At 42.5% G+C, this 18,513-nt stretch overlaps 1 protein-coding gene across 1 annotated transcript; it reads left to right on the forward strand.

Moving 5' to 3' along the window:
- Positions 1-339: 339 nt before the first annotated feature.
- LOC115397466 (ceramide synthase 2-like) lies at positions 340-17,758 on the forward strand. Its single transcript, XM_030103799.1, has 12 exons — positions 340-387; positions 8,399-8,580; positions 9,233-9,351; positions 9,429-9,547; position 9,815; positions 11,065-11,121; positions 11,361-11,411; positions 13,376-13,468; positions 13,957-14,085; positions 15,721-15,827; positions 15,913-16,066; positions 17,244-17,758. The coding sequence occupies exons 2-12, from the start codon at positions 8,400-8,402 to the stop codon at positions 17,403-17,405; spliced, it is 1,173 nt and encodes a 390-aa protein (XP_029959659.1). The 5' UTR covers positions 340-387; position 8,399; the 3' UTR covers positions 17,406-17,758.
- The last annotated feature ends 755 nt before the right edge of the window (positions 17,759-18,513 follow it).

The following is an 18,513-nucleotide window of genomic DNA, read 5'->3' on the forward strand; positions in this document are numbered from 1 at the left end:
AAAACTGCCACTCAGTCACATTGCAGCATCTCCCATATGCCCTCATCGTGGCCACTTTTGGGTGTTTTTTTTTTTTTTCTTCGTCAAGTTGAGCCTTCACGCGGAGGGAAAGACACTTTAATCTCCATGGAAACATGTAAAGAGCAGTCCGGACACTGACGCGGGACAGACTGCGCCCTTCTCGGCTCCTCCAGCAGCGGGCTGGGCTCACTCTGCGGGACCGTTATTTTTTGGGTCTGTTTTTTTCCCCTCTTCTCTCTCAGTCTGCTCGGTGGGACCAAGACGACGTCGCGGAAAAACGCAGACACATTCTGCCTCCGCCTGTTTTTGTTTTTTTTTTTTTTTTTCGACTTGAAAACGCTTGTTTTCAGGGGGGAAATCGCCAAAGTGAGTAGCGCCGTTTCACTTTCACGTCGTGTCGGTTAGTTAATGTGTGTTTGCGGCAGACGCACGTTCTGCATCCTGTCTGCGCGCACACGTCATTACGCATTCATGCACGAGTCACTTCATTACACGCTGGACAACAAGGCCCCGTTTTGGGCCAAAACAAACAAAAACACATCTGAAACCAGAAGAAATGCCGGTTGCTCTGTAACGAGGTGAGGCTGGCGCGCGGCTCGGCCGAGAGTCTCCTGTAAAGTGAAGTGAGCAGCAGCAGATTATGGCACATTATCGCCAGAGCTAACACTCCGACACAGGCCAAGCCTCCAGCACCCTGGGTCATCTCTTCAATCGGGACATCTCCTGCCATTCCTGCTGTCTTCACTGACAGTGGCTGGAACCTGAAGGCCTGGAGATCCACAAAACAGCAGAATGTATGTCATTCTCATTGATGTGACTTGTTGAAGAAAATATAAATCAACACTAATAAATAATCAGAAAAGTATGAAATAATATATATTAACGCAAGTTCCACAGTTTATCAGGTGAAAAGTTTATTTTTCTTGTTTTGTGAAAATTGTTTTAGCACATATAAGACACTTTCCAGCTTGCAGATGAGGCAGAGATTTGATTAATTTGTGCACAGTGTGATCCTCTGTGTGGCAGATCAGCTTCCAGAGAGCTTTCAGAGTCTTTCTACATCAGGGTGGAGTCAAATGATGTGGTGGCTTTCACTTTCAGCCTGAACCTAGATACCACAGTCAAACCACAGACCGAGCTAGTTACAAGCTCACCTCCCTTACCTGTACTTCACCGCTGCTCTTTCCTCGTGGTCTCATTTTGAAAGTTCCAGTAGACCATAAGACTATATATGTGTCCACTCGTGTTTGAAAAACAACCATGTTTTTACACCTCAGAGAATATAGAGTGAATTCTGTAACCTTTCTTACAGAGACTCTATGGAAAAAACATCTGGAAACACTAATATAAAACCCCCTCAGGCCTACTGTCCTACAATGAAATATGCTTGTTTTCCAAAAGCATATCTTTGCAGGCGCATTGGAAATCATTTGAAAAACTGATATACAATCCGATATGGCTCATATTATTTTGTATTCACCCATCCAGCTGGAGCCAGCCCCAGGTTACTGTGGGTGACGGCCGGATCCACCCAAGACCAGGGCTACTCATCTCTGGTCCTCGTGGGCCGCAGTCCTGCTTGTCTTAGGTCTCTTACAGCTGCAGTGCACCTGATTGCAACGAGGGCTCGTCACTGGGCTTTTTTACTCGAACAATGAAGACACCAACATCAAATTGGGGGGTACTGAAACAGGGACTGAGCTAAAACATGCTGGACTGGGGCCTTCGAGGACCAGGGTTGAGTAAACCTGGACAGATCACCAGTCAATCACAGACAGCCAACCACACACACAGGGCCAATTTATGGTCACCAATCACTTCATATGCATGCTTTTGGAGTGTGGGAGGAAACCAGAGAACCCAGAGGAAACCCACGCACACACACAGGGAGAACATGCTAACTTTAAACAGAAAGTACCCTGGCCTGTATTTGAATCGAGACCTTCGCTTGCTAACAAGAGAGCACGACCATGCGGCTCTTTTATACTGGTCATGTGTTCTAAAATAAGCGTATCAATGAGGTCAATAAGGTCGGTGTAACCTTACCAGGTCGCACAGCTGAAGCACTGACAGTATTGTTTGTGTTGTCTTGATTGTGTATTCACCAGAATGAGCTATGCTAGTAAAAATAACACTTACACGTATTGTTATGTGGTGTGTATTCAAGGTTTTGTTTGTACACACAAAGATTGAAGGCCTTAAGAGGCATCTCATGTCTCTTTTTAGTCTTGTGCTTGATTGGTGTGTTTTTGTGATGTGTCTCTTTGTGATAGTTTTATTTCTTTTATTTTGTAGCTTGTTAGCTTGATGCCTCTCTCTGTTCTTGTGTCTATTTGTGGTGAATACTTTGGGGCCCTCTGACCTCTGTGGGCCCCTGAGCTTGTGTGCAGGAGGCTCAGTATGTAATCCTTCCTGTGGCTCGTCTTTGTTAGATATCACCCGGAAATATTTGGGAGTCCCTTCTGGTTTGTGTTCGCACTCAATTTAACTAGCTGTGAGAAATTAGGATGAAAATTTATACCTGCTGAAGATGAATGACTCTTATTGTCAGAATGATAAATCATAACGATAGCCATCAGATGAGTCAATCATTATTGGTTCTAAGAACTGACATACTCAGAAGCTGTGTATTAAATCAGTGTGTAAATTATTCATAAGTGAATCGTTGCCATTGATAACAGCTTTGAACTCTGGCCAAGCATTCTTTCGATTCGCTGAGATATTCCAGTGAAGATAGGAAAGAACCTTGGAAAACCGCTTCAGTCTTAGTAATATTTCTGCTTAACCTGGACAGGAACAAACTCAGCTATCATCTGTCAATGATTACATTTTCTGTCTCTTCTGCTCTGCTCATTGAGTAACGATTCAGTCCCACGTGTTCGGTCTGAGCTTCCTCTCAGCAAAGCGAGCAGCCTCATGGGTCAAACTAATTGCTCTGAGCACAGGGAACTGTACTTGCTCAAAGGGCAGAATTGGTGTACATTCACTCAGGAGAAGAAAATCAGCATGAACAATATCACTCTGGCACCCTCCTGAATAGAAACAGGCCTTTTACAAATGAGTCTGCTGCCCGCTGATTGAATCTCCTCATCAATAATTCATAGTGTCGCAGATCGGTGTGGGAAGTATTGAAGTTGACTTTGTTGTGATCTCTATCTGAAACCACGGCACTGATGTGTGGGATGATTCAACATTTTCCTCCACCTACAGAGTCCCAGTCTCCTTACTTCTAATTTAAAAAGATTTGTTTGTTTGTTTCTCCTTGTGAACAACATTCCAAGGGAACGTCTAAATGTGAAGGATGCATAGACTCACTCTCAGAGCGCTCCAGTTGAAATGTCCGAGGCATGACCCGGTTACAGCTAATGAACCAGTGCACACAGCATGTCAGCCTGCTGAATTGCCACCTCATCCCAAAATATGTGTGCTCTGGATCTCGCTGTTTTCCCTTTTTTCCACTGCGATCTGGAACCTGTGTGTCTGTGTGAGACAAACAACACATGAACAGTGGAGAAAGTTGACTTATATTATTCTGTCCCATCATCAGCCTTGAAGTAGATCTGAGACCTAAAATGATTGTTTCTTTTATTTGTGTTCAGAGTTGCATTTAAAGGCAAATGATGCAACTGACAAAACTTTACCGTCAGTAATAATTGGGACTGCAGGTTTCTTTTTTTTTTGATTCAAAGAAAACACAACCAAAATATTGTTATTTCTTCAGGTTTGTAAGACAGTAACTTATGTTTTTTTCAGCGTCACCACAGCTGATGAATCTGTCATCTGATTCTGGTCATCTGTTTATCAACTGATAATCAAACATCAGTAAACCTACTTATGAGTAGGACTTCCTGAATTTATTTGATTTTATGGCTTTAGAATGGGGAAGACATTGGCAGTGGGTCAGTGCTCTGTCGCTTGTTCATAAATATTGACTGTCTGCCAGCTCCTCTGTATTATATGTTTCTGACAGTGAGGAGCTCATGTTCGATTGTGTTGCAGGCTGGCACAATGTTTTCTTTGAATGGAAGATCATATTGCAGAAAACACCAAATGTGTGTAAGCCCAGTTTCTCTGCTTTCGCACAATGTTGAATTTTAGTGACATCATAAACGGTTTAAGGAGTTATGGTTATGAGAAGTGCCAAAATCTGTCTGTGCTACAACATATCAATGAAAGCATTAAAATAATGGTGATTAGAATATGCAGGGTTAATCAGCAGTGGTAAAATTAAAGATGTTGGAGTCTGCTTTATGTTTAAGTAATATAAATATGGGTTTATTATCATCTGTATTTGTGTATTAGTATTAGTAATAGTAATGATCTGTTATCTACACATTAACCTCACAGCAGTGTGTGTGTCTAAGACTGGTTAGTTTAATTTACAAATAGGAAATGTGTATATTTAATGCAGTGTAGGATGATTATTGTTTTATTAGAGGTATATAGAAGTTGTACAGGCATTTTGGGGTGAGATTCATTGGAAATAAATCAAACCGGTTCCACTGGTCTCTGTTAAAACCAAATAATACAATTTGAATTGAAGAAGGTACAAAATATGGCAATAAGAAGTCTGATCTGATTTGTACGGAATGGAGACATCTTATTCAGGACCCAAACATTGAAACAAGTTTCCACCAGTTTCAAGCCAGAGGAAGAGATGAGTTTTTCTTAGAGGAACAAGGTTGAGTCACTGACTTAAACCAACACTACTTGGTTTAAACAATACTGTATGGTCCGAGAACCAAGAAATCTTGTGAATTTCAGTAAAACTATTCATCTGCTCAGTCTTCTTTTTTCCTCCCGACTTATCCAACCCTCAGCTTTGATCCCTTCACGTCATGTCGTCTGCGCTCCTAAGCTGTCTGATCTCTCCATGTCAGCCCTCTTAGTGATTATTTAAAACATGTGGTTGAGTGATTCATCTGCCAGCGAACATCCTAAGCAGGATTGTGAGTAAATGGGCGGCTGTACAAGCGTAGATGGTACGTTTGGAGTGCCTCACAGTCAGAGTTCATGGCTGCTGCTGTCTCATGACTCGTCTTCCTCTTGCTAAGTATCGGCTGACTGTAAAACTTTGTGGATGAGAAAGCCTTGGTTGCTTCCTCTGGATGGTAGCAGCATGTTTACATTCTCTAATACACCAGGACTTCGTACCAGGTGCCACCTTGGTCTGTTTAGGTTTTTCAAACCCCGCCCAAGGCTTTCCCCCTCTTTTTCAAACATGTTTTCTTGAAACTGTAATGTGAGTACATACATCATTGACAGATGGATCTCTGTATGATCGATTGGTCCATGGCTGGTTGTTGTTCTATGTCACATTTTTTGCTTTTTTTTTTCCCCCCAGCCATCTTTGAATCCCTTTTTGTTTATTTTTACGTTTCTCATTAGTACAACTGCACAAGCATTTTAATCCTCCTTCTGGTAGGATCGTTTTTAATAATAATGATCAGATTTGCAAGGCTGTTTTGGGTGGTTGGATTGTTTTGCTTCAGTGTGTTTTATGGTTTGGTCATTCTGTATTTACTTGTAACCATCCTTGGACTTGCCCTGTTGCTTTGTGGTTGGTTTGCTGCTCTGAGGGCTTTCACAATACATTTTTATGATGAATGTTTGTCAGTGTTGCTTTCATCTGCTTTTTATGTGTAAGTCTGGTCATTTTGCATGCAAGTTGTCTCTTATTTTGTGTTTTACAGTTTTCGTCATTGGAGCTTTTGTGGTTGTTTGCATCAATTTTTGCAATTTGTCATCATTTTCCAGGGTTTTTTTTGTTCATTGTTTAGGTGAAACTGCTTTTTTTTGTGGAAATCTTGTAAATCTGCTTGCGTGTCACATTTCGGGTATTTGTGTCTCCTGCGTCCGCTCTGTATTGTAGGATAGTGATGATTATGCTTTGCGGTAGCTTCATAGGTTCTGAGGCTTTCTCCTTTTGTTTCATCAATTTCTTTCGGTAGACTTATAAACTCAGGAATAGCTGAAAGGAAACATTATCAGTAACAGCTGAAGCCATGCTGTGCCAGCACGGAGTGAGACCCCCCCTTTATAATCAGCACATGCCTGTTATGTATATTCTAGTGAGTATGAGGAGAGAGAGAGAGGGAGAGAGAGAGAACATCCTTCCTCCCTCCCCTGCCAGAGACACGCTTTATTTTTATTGGACCTTTGAAATGGTCAGAGTCGGGTCATGTGATCCTGGGGGCCAATGGAGTGTGGTGGTAGTAGAGCTTTTGGGAAAAGTACTTTACCATGCTGAATTTCCAGAAACATTTCCACAAGTGAAGTAACCCCCCCAAAAATACAATTTTGAATGCACACTGCTCCAAAACATAAATACAGAAGATGTATTACTTGTTCACGCTGCACGTCTTCTCTTCTCTTCATTGATTGTTCTGTGCTTGTGTGTGTTGAGTCTAATTGTAGCTGTCAGTCTGGCTTTGGACTGCCAGCACCAGCACGCAGAATCGCATTTAGTTTATCTGTTTTGGGTCAGATTACGCCGCCGTGTTATGGGGTCAGACATGCACACAAACATGCTATTCAGCAGAGCTCCCGAGAGCTGGCAGGACTCACCAGGAAAAGCTAGATGTCGCTCTGCTGAAGTGGAAGAGCTGGCAAAAAGACTGGGAGAAAAATATGTCACCCTTCCCTTGCACTGCCGCAGACACCTGTGTTAAAGGAGACGGGGAGAGAGGGGGGAAGCCCGGCGCTCGGGCAGCGGCCCGCTCTGCCGCAACAGAAGCAGGGCTCGTGACTAACATGGCCACCATGTGGAAAATCGCCGACAACACTCATCCATGACACCTCCTCATTAACAGCATCGCTGACTGGCTGCTCTCTGTCAGATAATAAAGATAAAACATTAAAGTGACGTCAGCGGCAGGGACGGCGAGCAACACGTTATTCTACCTCACCGGGCTGAAAGTGGCGGAGAGCTGACGCTGGATCATACACTGAGAGAGCATACAGACTCCGCACAGAAAGGCTGCAGCTCCCGTCCAAAGAAATAATACTGACGTGGTCATGTCTCAGACAAAGTTTTTAAGATCTCAGCTCAAACTCTTGATTGTGTTTGCTTTGGACACAAATAAAGAGAAAACATATGCTTTCAACCTCTGTAAATACTTTGCTGAGTTGAGTCATGATCTATAAGATCAGGTGTCTGCAGCACGGTGGGGCTGCCACTTCTCAGAAATGAAAAACATGGTATGCAAAAGGCATACTTGTAGAATATCATATCCACAACATACAGGCCTATTTGAGTCATCTAGACTTAAGTACACTGCAGTTGGAAAATAAGTATCCCACCATTAAATGATGAAAACATTCAACCCAAAGCTTAAAAAGATGAGATAAAAAGATGTTATTCGAGTCTTTTTATCTTGAATTGTTGACTTGGCATCAGTTTTAAAACTCTTCTTATGGAGGCCTTTCAAATAATTGTCAGCTCTGCGCAGAGATAAGAAACTGTTTATTGCTTTATTGACTCCTCGTGAGACGCACAGCTTTCTGAAGTTCTAATTCAAACACATGCTTCTCTTCTATGAAATCCACATCAGGATTAATCCTGGAGCGTGGAGCAGGCTGCATGCTTTATGGTTAGACATGAGAGGGAGGGCAGTGTTACACATAGTTCTTGGCTCTCTGGGCCAAAGAGGGAATCCTTCTTGATTACTGGATCGGGGTGGGGATGGGAGCGGTTACAGGCCTTTGGCGTTTGCAGCTGCAGCGGGTGGGGAGTGGGCGGGGGTTTACTGTGGATCTGCAAGGGGACTCTGGAGATGTCGAGCATGGGGGGCGCCGCTGCTGCTCCGCACATGTGGAGGAATCATGACTCAAATCCCTCAGATGCTCCTTCTCCCTTGCCACCACACGCCCCTCCCTCCTCCTCCTCGCCTTTTCTTTTTACTTGCTTCTATGCCACTCCCTAAACTCGGCAGCAGAAATCTTCATCTCTGTACCTACTCGGTTTAGGAAAAAAAAAAATCCTCCTGCAGCTGCTACCGGCTCAGCTCATGTGTTGGAAGTGTGAAGGAAAAGATTTACTCAGTTGTTGGCGTGATCCAGGCTCCCTCACGTGGGCCTCCTGAGCTCTCTGCGGACTAATGTGCTCCGTTATAATGCATGAGGAAATATGTGCAGCTGGACTCCCAATGAGAGTGAAATCATGTAATTGTGTAAACTACCAAAAACTCCCAATAACAGCTGTCCGCCTATACAGGCCTGTTATAGAAGAGGCCTGTAAAGAACAGCCTGTATGGGCTACTTGAGCATTAGGTTGTAATAGGAGCTGTAAAACTGGACTTAAGTTTTATGTCATTATCTTTACAGCCCAGTTAAAAGATAAATGTGGTGCTAACGTCCAGCGTGTCCCGTGTTTCAGGATGCTGTCAGGGCTGAGTGAGTGGTTCTGGCAGGAGCGGCTGTGGTTTCCGGAGGGCCTGGGCTGGGCTGACCTGGAGGACCGCGATGGACGAGTCTACGCCAAGGCCCACGACCTGTGGGTGGCGCTTCCCATCGCCCTCATGTTCCTCATTATCCGTCAGATCTTTGAAAGGTTAGCCAGTTTTTCATGGTCTTGACCGCCTTACATGTGCTCTTCACCTGTGTCTAATTCAACATTTACTGTTTCTTAATGACATTTCATTTATTCATGTTAGCTTCTCCTCCCTTTGTGCTTTAATCTATTTTTCAATAATCTCAGTTATTTCTTTCTTCAACAAGTGCCTAATCTTTCCTTTATTGTGCCCAAGTTTCTAATTAAAGGTCAACTCTTTTGAATAAACTGTATTGTTTTCCTCACGAGAGCAGCGTTTCTGTTTCCAGTAGCTAATCTTTTGGAAATCAAACAGTCATTACAGGGTCTATTTTATCGCTATGGTCGAGAAGCTCTCTTCCTCATTACTGCCTTTTATTGCGATCTCCAATAGAGCCACAGTTATAAAGTGGTTCAAATGGCGGTTGACAAATGCGATAGGATAAACACACCGGTTATATTTCATTTGCATACACGCTGTAAACTGGATGATATTTATAGTGGCTGTTCGGCTTTTAATGAGCAGAGTAAGCTCAGTTATGACTGCTTTGATGCTTATATTCAATTTACTGCTAATGAAAGAGCTGCTATAGTTACATCCTCCTCTGTCTTCATGTTTCTTCAGCCTCTCTCCGTCTCCTCTTCTTCCTCGTAACTTGGTTTTCCATAATGTGCCTGCAGGACGGGTGGCGACGCCCTTGGCCTCTCTACTCGGGGTGAAAGAGACCGTGCGGCTCAAAGCCCCCCACAACTCAACACTGGAGTCCTACTACTGTAACATTACCAAAAACCCCACACAGGTAGATATATCTGTCCACGCTGCGCATTGTGACGAGGACAAAGTGCGGCACTAACGCACTAACTGTGCTTTGCTCAGTCTTCAGTAGCGAGCCTTTGCAAGCAGACGGGCTATTCGGAAAGACAAGTCCAGCGATGGTTCAGAAGGCGAAGGAACCAGGACAGACCGAGCCTGCTGAAAAAGTTCCGAGAGGCCAGGTAAACCCGCCAATGTTCTTTTCAAACGTATGTGCACTTGGTGGTATGGAGCGAGCTGGAACAGTTGCCCACCCCCGCGTCCCTCTGGCCGTATGAGCAAATTTCTGAGGGCAAAAGTAGCCCTCTATTTTTAACTTGCACTCATTACAATGCTACTGGGTCACGACCATGCAACACACACACACATCCACTGCCCCACCTGCTCATTAGCACGGCTTCTCGGTAGCAGGGACTATCTCTGCACTGTTGCTTATTTTTATGTGTGAGCGTTTACTGTAACAGGAGGAACAACTTGATCACCTGATAATACAAGACTACCGAGTCTGAGACGAATCACAGCCTGGCAATGCATGACTCAGATGTACATTTTAACAAACACTTCAAAGGCTCACAGATGCAATTTATTACACAAAAACTGAAATATTTGATCCTTTTTTAATAATATGCTTATCAAGACCATTTTTTTTTGCTCTGGAAGACATAATTATCAAAATCACGAAGTTTAAAACCTTTCAGTTTTGATGTTATCGATGTAATAACTGACAAATCATTGGAAGTGCCTGTGTACACTGGTGTCTATGTAGGCAGTTGCATGTATTAATCCTCATGTGTTGGCTTCAGAGTTATCAGTTAGCTATATGGTTTTGGATGTCATTCCACTGTGATGACAGGTGCATGACAGCATTTTATGTTCAGGGTCAGTTCACGCAAAGTACACGTCTGGTTTATGCATGGATTAAAATCAGAGCTTGATGAAAATTTGGTGACTAAGCATGAGGCATTAGGAGGCTTGAAAGAAGACGTTTTGGCATCTTGTTTGTGTCTCCCGTGATTTGAAATACTTTAAAAAGTGCAATTTTTTTAGTGAACTGGCCCCTTTTTGGTGTATTTTACTGTATTTGAGCTTTTATTTAGAGATTTATTGCATGATGTGTGTGTGTGGTTGTGCGCAGACGTGCATGTAGCTGCATGTTTGTCACTTCCTGGCTTTGGCGTCTTTTACTGAGTGTGAGACAACATAATGACATTCATCCTCTGAATCAATGTATTGTGTAAGTGCACACAACAGGCGTTCTGTCTCCCTTCCTCATTTCCCCCCTCTGGCGTATCGCTCACACTCTCGCTGGCTCGTCTTACTCCACCGTTCTGCTGGCATGTGGCGTTTCCTGTCCACTCTTCTGTCGGCACACCTGTATGAGCTGCGGCCGCCACCGCTTTCTGCCTCTGATGTGGCTCATTAACGCCGAGGAAACAGTCCGATTCCTCTGTTCGCCTGTCAGCTCATGTCTGTTTTTGTCCTCATCTGACATTCTCAGCATAGTTCACCAGATCTTTCCAGTGAGTTCATGCAGCCTGGCGTCTTCCTCTCATACATACACGTGTGTGCGTGTGTGTTTGTGACAGCAGCTTGTGTGTGCACCCTTGTGTGTCTGCTGGTAGAAATCTGTGTCCATTGTCTTTTTTTCCCCATTGACTGAGTAGAAAGTGTGTTTGTATGTGTGTGTGTTCTCTTGCAGTGGAGATTTACCTTTTACCTTCTTGCTTTCATTGCTGGCCTGGCCGCCCTCATCGATGTGAGTACTACCATGAAAACCTCCACCACTCCTCCTCCTCCTCCTCCTCCTCCTGCTGTCTCCTCATACACACATCTCCATCCGTCACCTGTCCCTGTATTTGTACCTTGGCGGTTTCCATGGTAGTCGGCCTCTCTGTTTTTGCTGTGATGACCTCCGCTCTGTCAGAGGGGAAGCATCGTGCTGAGTCAGCTGTTATAAATACACCTGCCTCACTCAGGTTCTGTCTCTCCTTCCAGAAACCTTGGCTGTACGACGTGAAGGAGATGTGGGAAGGCTTTCCTGTGCTGGTACGCAGAAACCGAGAGGGCTAAGTGAACCGAATGCAACAGGGTGTCTGATTATTAAATCTAGTTCCCTCACAAAGCGGCCCCCAGATGCTATTAAATATTCCTCTGTGGTCCGAGGCTGCTCGCGATCATCAGTCAACACAGTCGCTGCTATTAGGTTACAGTCGTTAGGAGGCTCATTAGTGCGATTCTTTAGAGCAGGGTTTTCTAAGTGTGGGTGGATGACCACACACACACACACACACACACACACACATACAGGGCTTAAACCACATTGTGCTCCACCTCTCAACCACACATGCTTTCTCTCAGACTAAGTAGTAATTTTTGGTTCAATGCCAGCTTTCCTAATGTTTTTCACATTATAAGTTACTGTAACGATTTTTTTCTTCTTTATCCACAACCGATATGCTGTACAACTCGTTAGATGCTTAAAATGTGAAAGACGTAGTCAATACATTATATTATGTACATTATGCGCTGTGTCACGGCCATTACATCGAAGCTTGCACTCTATAACAATATCCGCAGTTCAGTTCTTTAATATGTATTTTATTTATTGAAGTCATTGTAACTTTTCCATTTTTTTTAAATATCTTGATTCCTTTTCAAAAATTGAAAAATGGATAACATCATGTTTGGAGAAGGCATCCCCAGAGGAGGCTTACAGCACCGTTTTTAAGAAACACAAATTAGGTCTGAATTTATCTTGGCTCTTTTTCACTTTGAGTATATTCGCACCTGCCGGCTCTGATAACATGGTATATTCCAGTTGTGGATGTGTGAACATTTATAAAATGCTTCTAAAACAATTAGATGTTGCCCACACACATAAGAGCTAATCTGCTAAATGGACTTACTGTTTTAACTGCGGCACAAAATAACACACACAATCATTTAACATGTCTGCCTTGACAATTTGGATGATTAAGCTTGTGTTCCACATCATGCAGAATACTGACAGGAGTTTCTGCTTATAGATTGGGTGCAACACCTGAAAATGTTACTTTGTATATAACTAGGTTTACTGTATGAAATTTAATGTTACATGTTCTTCCCCTTCTGAGGTCTTGTAATCTTTTCTGAATCTCCTCTGTTGCTCTTTTTTTTCTCCGGAGTTTGTGACAGGTTATCCCAAGTACCTGCATTTTTTTCCCCTCCTTCTTTTTTTCATTAAATGCAAAGTATTTGGTGTAGTGTGATGCTTGATAGCCTGCTCCAGCAACACCTCCACCTCCATGGTTTCACATTCCATCTAGTACTTGTGGGGCCCAGCGCTCCATCCAGTCACTTAACAATAAATCCAAACAAAACCTTCACTTTAATGCTCCTGTTTGCACAAGGTCACTCTCATGGTATTGTTCTTAAACGACTTGCAAAATGCACAAACTAAAAATGCAGTCTCTTTGCATAAGAATGCACTTTAGCATGATTTATATATAGAAGATCATAGACTCAAGATCAAAAGTTTGAATGTATTCAACTTTTAACCATCCCACCACGAGAGTCCCTCATGCACTTTATTACATTTAAGCTCCGTGTCTTTGTGCAAACAATGTCACAGGATATAAATCACAGCAGCTGTCCAGAATATATTTGCTTATCTTTGTTCTGAAAATCGCGCAGTTTGCACTTTTAATGAGAAACTGGTTAACAATAAATTTCACCATGTGTAATATGGGCTCTCAATGCTATCACAATGAATCTTGTTTGGTTTTCTTTATGCCGTGTCAACAATATCAGATTTCAGCCTTTTAAATGATCATTTGTTCAGACTCTGTTTGATTATCAAACAGTCTCTCACTCAGAAACAACCTTAATTACGATGGAGGGGGTGTTTCCATTTAAAATGGAAAGTTCAACAAATTAGATCAATAAATTACAAATCTTGTTCCTAATCATTATTCTTCACGTGAATTTGAAGTTAAACCTCGCTCTCTCTGTCTCTCTCTCCTCTCCCGCAGACCCTGCTGCCATCTCAGTATTGGTACTACATGATTGAGCTCGGTTTCTACGGCTCTCTGCTTTTCAGTGTGGCTTCCGATGTCAAACGCAAAGTAAGTGAGTTTATTTCGGTCGCACTGAACTCCTCCATGATTCAAGCAATTAAACACAGAAAGACTTGTGTGACAGCAGGAGAAGAAGAAATACAGTCATTTATTGGTCATACAAACAGTTTTAGCCTGTGATCAGCTGAAAAAGCAGCTTTTTCTGGATGATCAGCCAGACATCTGGCACGGACCGCGGGTGGACATTAGACTGTTGTTGCACGTGTAAGTGTGTGTGTGTGTGTCTGTGTGTGTGTGTGTGAGCTGGACTTTGCTCACTGCCCGGTCATCTGAGCTCAGTGTGGAAAACTCTTTCTGAACATGCACACCGTGTTTCTCCAACACCAGAGTTGAACCCAGATACCACTGAAGAGGGATTTACCAACATGAGCATAAAACCACATAAAATCATGTCACAGAATAAATGAAACTCTTGTTCTTTTCCACTGTATAATCATGCCCTCCCCCTCCCTCCCTCACGTCCCCGTGTCTCCCAGGACTTTAAGGAGCAGATCGTCCACCATGTTGCGACCATCCTCCTCATCAGCTTCTCCTGGTGCGTCAACTACATTCGAGCTGGAACTCTCATCATGCTGGTGCACGACTCCTCTGATTACTTCCTCGAGGTAAATGTCTTGGGAGCGCCATTAACTCTGCCAAAGAGTTGTAGGTCATTAGTGCACTTCAGTTGTTTGTAGGATGGAATCCAGATTAAATGGAAGTTGGTTAAAGAGTGTTGCATCAGCCTGTTTCAGTCTGAACTCGGGATGTGTGATGGGAAGGAAGTCATAAAACCTTTTACTGGTAATATTGTGGCTCACAAATTGTCATGTACCCTAAGATAGAATCCAGTAGGTGTCCTTCAACAAAATGTTGGCATTTCAGAAGAGTGATTACAGTAATCCCCATTCATGGCTACCAGCAGGCGTCAGACAGGGAAATTAGCGTAGAAGTACTGGAAGTACACTCACTCACCACTTCATCAGATATACTCATACAATCTGTTACCAGGAGGACAGGTTCGCCCTAAATTCTACTTTTACAAAGTATTTTGGGGGGGAAATTGCAATGCTGTTTAAAGTGACAATTATTTCTAACAGCATGATGACAGAATACTAAATAATCAATAAACTCGGGGCGGATAAACTCTTTTAGTTCAGTGGTCAGCGGTCACACCCAGGTCACACCAGAGATTTTTTTTTGAAAGAAAATAATGTTCTGTTTTTATCTTTCTTTATTTTTGGTCGTTTTAACACTTTTCAAGTTCGTCCTGTGAGCCAAATTACACACTCTTAGAGATATCTTTTACACTCTGGTTCTCGATTATGTCAGATTGCACAATCAGTGAGGTTATATCAACACAAACAGTAGTTTCAGGGGTAGAATTACCTTTAATGTGCTGTTTGGTCGGTGAAAGGTGTGTGTGCTCTCCGAGTGCTTTTCCAGCCAGATGTGACTCCCAGTGTCTTCTCAGCCAGTCAGTGTGAAGTGGCACACACAGAACTCCTGTTTCACTTTGATCCACCATTATTCTAACACACCCCATATTAACCACTTCATTTGTTCCGATGTTATCAAATCACACCAGACAAGATCACAGCTCAGAGCAAAACTGCTAAAACAGCAGACCTGGGTTGAGTAAGGCGATTGTTAGTGAAGAATTTTACAGTTTCAAAAAGAAAATGCAAACATTGTAGACTGTAGACGTGCCGCAGACTGTTTTTGGTCTTTTCAGAGTTCAATACAATGATATTAAGAGTTTCCCCTATACTATGAAACTTATTCTAAAATTGACCCATTTATGTGAGATTCCTAGTATTTTAAAGCGTATTTCTCTGCAAGCACCAAGGCTCTATTTTAACAGAGTGCAACCTCAGTGCTGAGCTGAGGGTCAGAGTCCCACTGAAACCTGATCACACACTGCCACCTTGTGGAGAAAATTAAAGCTGTATGCATTCGTTGGAGATGTGTGCCGGCTCTGCGTTGAGGAGGTTCCTGATGTTTGCTCTTCTCTTTCTGTTGTATCAGGTTCAGTGATATTGTGGCCACAATCTTACAGTTATGGGGCTTTTTACAGCCTAACTGCAGACCGCTGGACAGAAAGAAGAATATAATATTATTGTATTGTTGCTCATATGAGCTCAGTGTGTTTCTTCACATGAGGCTAAACTTGAAGCTAATTTCAGGGGGGGATATTAAAATTAAAAACAAATATGATCATCATTCACATGCAACTTTTTGTGTTTGTTTTTTTCTTACAGTCTGCAAAGATGTTCAACTACGCTGGGTGGCGAAATGCTTGCAACTACATTTTCATCGTATTTGCTGCAGTCTTCATCATCACTCGCCTGGTTTACTTCCCTTTCTGGTACAAACGCATTTTAAATTGTTGTTTTCAGCATTTATGTCGTTTTGCTGCAGGCGTCGTCACACTCCCTCTGTGTCTGTTGCAGGATCGTTTACTGTACGTGGGTTTACCCCGTCACCATCTATGAGCCCTTCTTCGGCTACTACTTTTTTAACGGACTGTTGATGGTTCTTCAGTGTCTACATATCTTCTGGGCTGTACTCATCATCCGCATCGCAGTCCGCTTCCTCACCCATAATGTAAGGAGGCACAAACAGAAACAGCACAACAGTAAAGACCATAAATATAAATTTTCCCTCCTTTAAAGTTGCGAGTAAATTTGACATCACATATTAAAATATGTCCATAAAATTTTAAACCCACTTTGAGAAAACCTACTGTCATCAAAACCAAAATGGAATAATTAGATATTTTCAAATACATTGAATTTGACAGTTGAATTGCCAAAGGGTTTTTATTGTTATTATTATTATTATTATTATTATTATTATTATTATTATTATTATTATTATTATTGTTCATTATTATTTCACTTGGTTTTGTAGATAAAATAAGGATAGTGACAAGAATGAAGGGATTTAATCCGTCTGTAAAACAAATTAAAAGTGCAGATAAATGTAAAAATATGGATTTAAAACATGATGCGATGTCCTATTACAAAAATATTTTTGCAAAAGTATTTTGTTTTTGAGCTGACCAATCACAGTATCCTTCAAATGACATGTTTATTGCAATTTGATGAATCCATTCTCTTTTAAGGCCAGTTAGTTTTTGTCTTTTTCATTTCTGCTCCACTGTTCTCACTGGTGAGCTGATAAACATCTGTGTGCATAAAGTGTTTCAATAACAGCAGTGAAAATAAAAGAGCATTACTCGTGTCCCTTCAGAAAAACCAGTGAGACTATTTCCAGACTTTTTTTTTTTTTGGTGGGGGGGGGGGGTGTCATCACGGTATAAATGTCGTAAACTGATACATTGGAGGTTTGAGTTAGAATAGTTTAGAAGTGTCAACATAACATGACTAGTTCTGACTGCCTCTGTTGTCAAACTTTCCTATTTCCTGGCAAACATCTTTTTTTTAAAATCAATTTGAAGATTCTGTCAAGGTTGGGATGAGAGGACTACAGATTCAGAGATGCAAACTTATTCCTAGACTTTAGGGATGAGTGAGGTAGAGCTGTTATCTGGTTGTTCAGACCTGAGAACCGCTGCAGTGCATGGGGAAACATCAAGCCTTCAAATCAACTGTAAAGCTAAAAATCTTGATTGTAGCTGTTTTAAATACAGATAGCAGGCAGACAGTCTGGCGTTTTCTGACGCTGACCAGAGCTTCAGGACAGCTTGACTGGAAGATCTCCTCCATGATTAACAGGCTGCTTCTAAACAGACTTCCTTCTTCTCCTCTGTTTTGTTCAGGAAAAAGTGGATGATGAAAGGAGCGACAAAGATGAAACAGACGAATCGGAAGAGGAGGAGGAGGAGGAAGAGCAGGCAGAGGACAAAAAACACACCAAGAAAAATGGGCCCATGCTGAACGGCCACTCGGTCCACAACAACAACCACAGCAAGACGGAGTGAAAACAAACAAGTGTGCGAGACGGACTCATATCCCTCAGCGGGGGAGGAAGAGGAGGGAGAGGGATGAAAAGAGAGAGAGAGAAATGAAGGGAGGGAGCACGTGATCCCCCTCCGAACCGAGAACAGCAGACATCCGAGGAAATTAAACACTGTTACTTCACACAAAATCACACGTATTCGTTCGTACTTGTAGAGGACACGGCAGAGATCCAGCAGATGATAAACACTACAATAAGTGGCACAGCTTCTTCGCTTTGTCATCGGAAAAATAAATCGTTGCCTTTGTTTGATGTTAGTCCCTAAAAAAAAAAAAAAAAAAAAAAAAAAAATCTTCAAGGAGACAGGGGAGAAAATGGAGAAGCGGAGAAGACAGAGGAGTGGACGGGGGTGGCGGGGTGGGGGATGGGGGGTGATGCTGCTTTACTTTAGCTTTCATGTTCTAACTGTGTGCCTTAGAGCCAGCTGATGGCTGTTAAAAAGCCATTTTAAAGCTTTCTGCTTAAAAAAAAAGATGTCGCTTTATTCTGTTTTCTGTTTGTTTTGTACTAAAAGAACAAAGTGAAAGTGAGTTTTACTGAGGTGAGACAACAGGGCATTTATTTCCCTAGTTTTCTGTCTATGCAACTGTGTAAAAGTTCAGCTTTTGTACCGTCTTTGCACAAACATGCAGCGTCTCCTGTAAGAAGTAATAAGCGGCAGTGGGCCGGTGTGCCTCTGCTCCCCAGTGCAGCCTGTGCCATTTTCATAGGAAGTTGGTTTCAATTTTATAAACTGAAAAAAATAAAATATTTTAATTCAAGTTATTTTTAGCCCAGTTTGTTAGGTTCCTGCTTCCGATCGATAGATAGATCGATGTCTTAAAGCAGTGAGAAACAGACCAGACACGAGTGCTTCCCTCTGATCATGAGGCCCCAGCTTCCTGGTTCATATGAGTTTCTTCTTCTGCGGTTCGTCTGAAGCACTCTGATGGCACTGATGAGAAAGTCCATGACTCACGGCGCAAAATCATTGCGAAAGTGTGGTGCTGTGTCAAAATGCCGGACTTTTAGCAAACACGGGGAATCAAGACAGGTTCATGGTTTCCTGATTTTAAAGAGATGGGCCAAAT

This window comes from Salarias fasciatus, chromosome 11, assembly GCF_902148845.1.
Source record: "Salarias fasciatus chromosome 11, fSalaFa1.1, whole genome shotgun sequence".
In the NCBI taxonomy this organism is placed as follows: Eukaryota; Metazoa; Chordata; class Actinopteri; order Blenniiformes; family Blenniidae; genus Salarias; species Salarias fasciatus.

Excerpts from the sequence above, each read along its gene's own strand:
- LOC115397466 (XM_030103799.1), top strand. The coding sequence starts at position 8,400 with ATGCTGTCAGGGCTGAGTGAGTGGTTCTGGCAGGAGCGGCTGTGGTTT. Across the intron at positions 8,581-9,232 it reads GATCTTTGAAAGGTTAGCCA|GACGGGTGGCGACGCCCTTG; the intron begins GTTTTTCATGGT and ends ATGTGCCTGCAG. Across the intron at positions 13,469-13,956 it reads CTTCCGATGTCAAACGCAAA|GACTTTAAGGAGCAGATCGT; the intron begins GTAAGTGAGTTT and ends CGTGTCTCCCAG.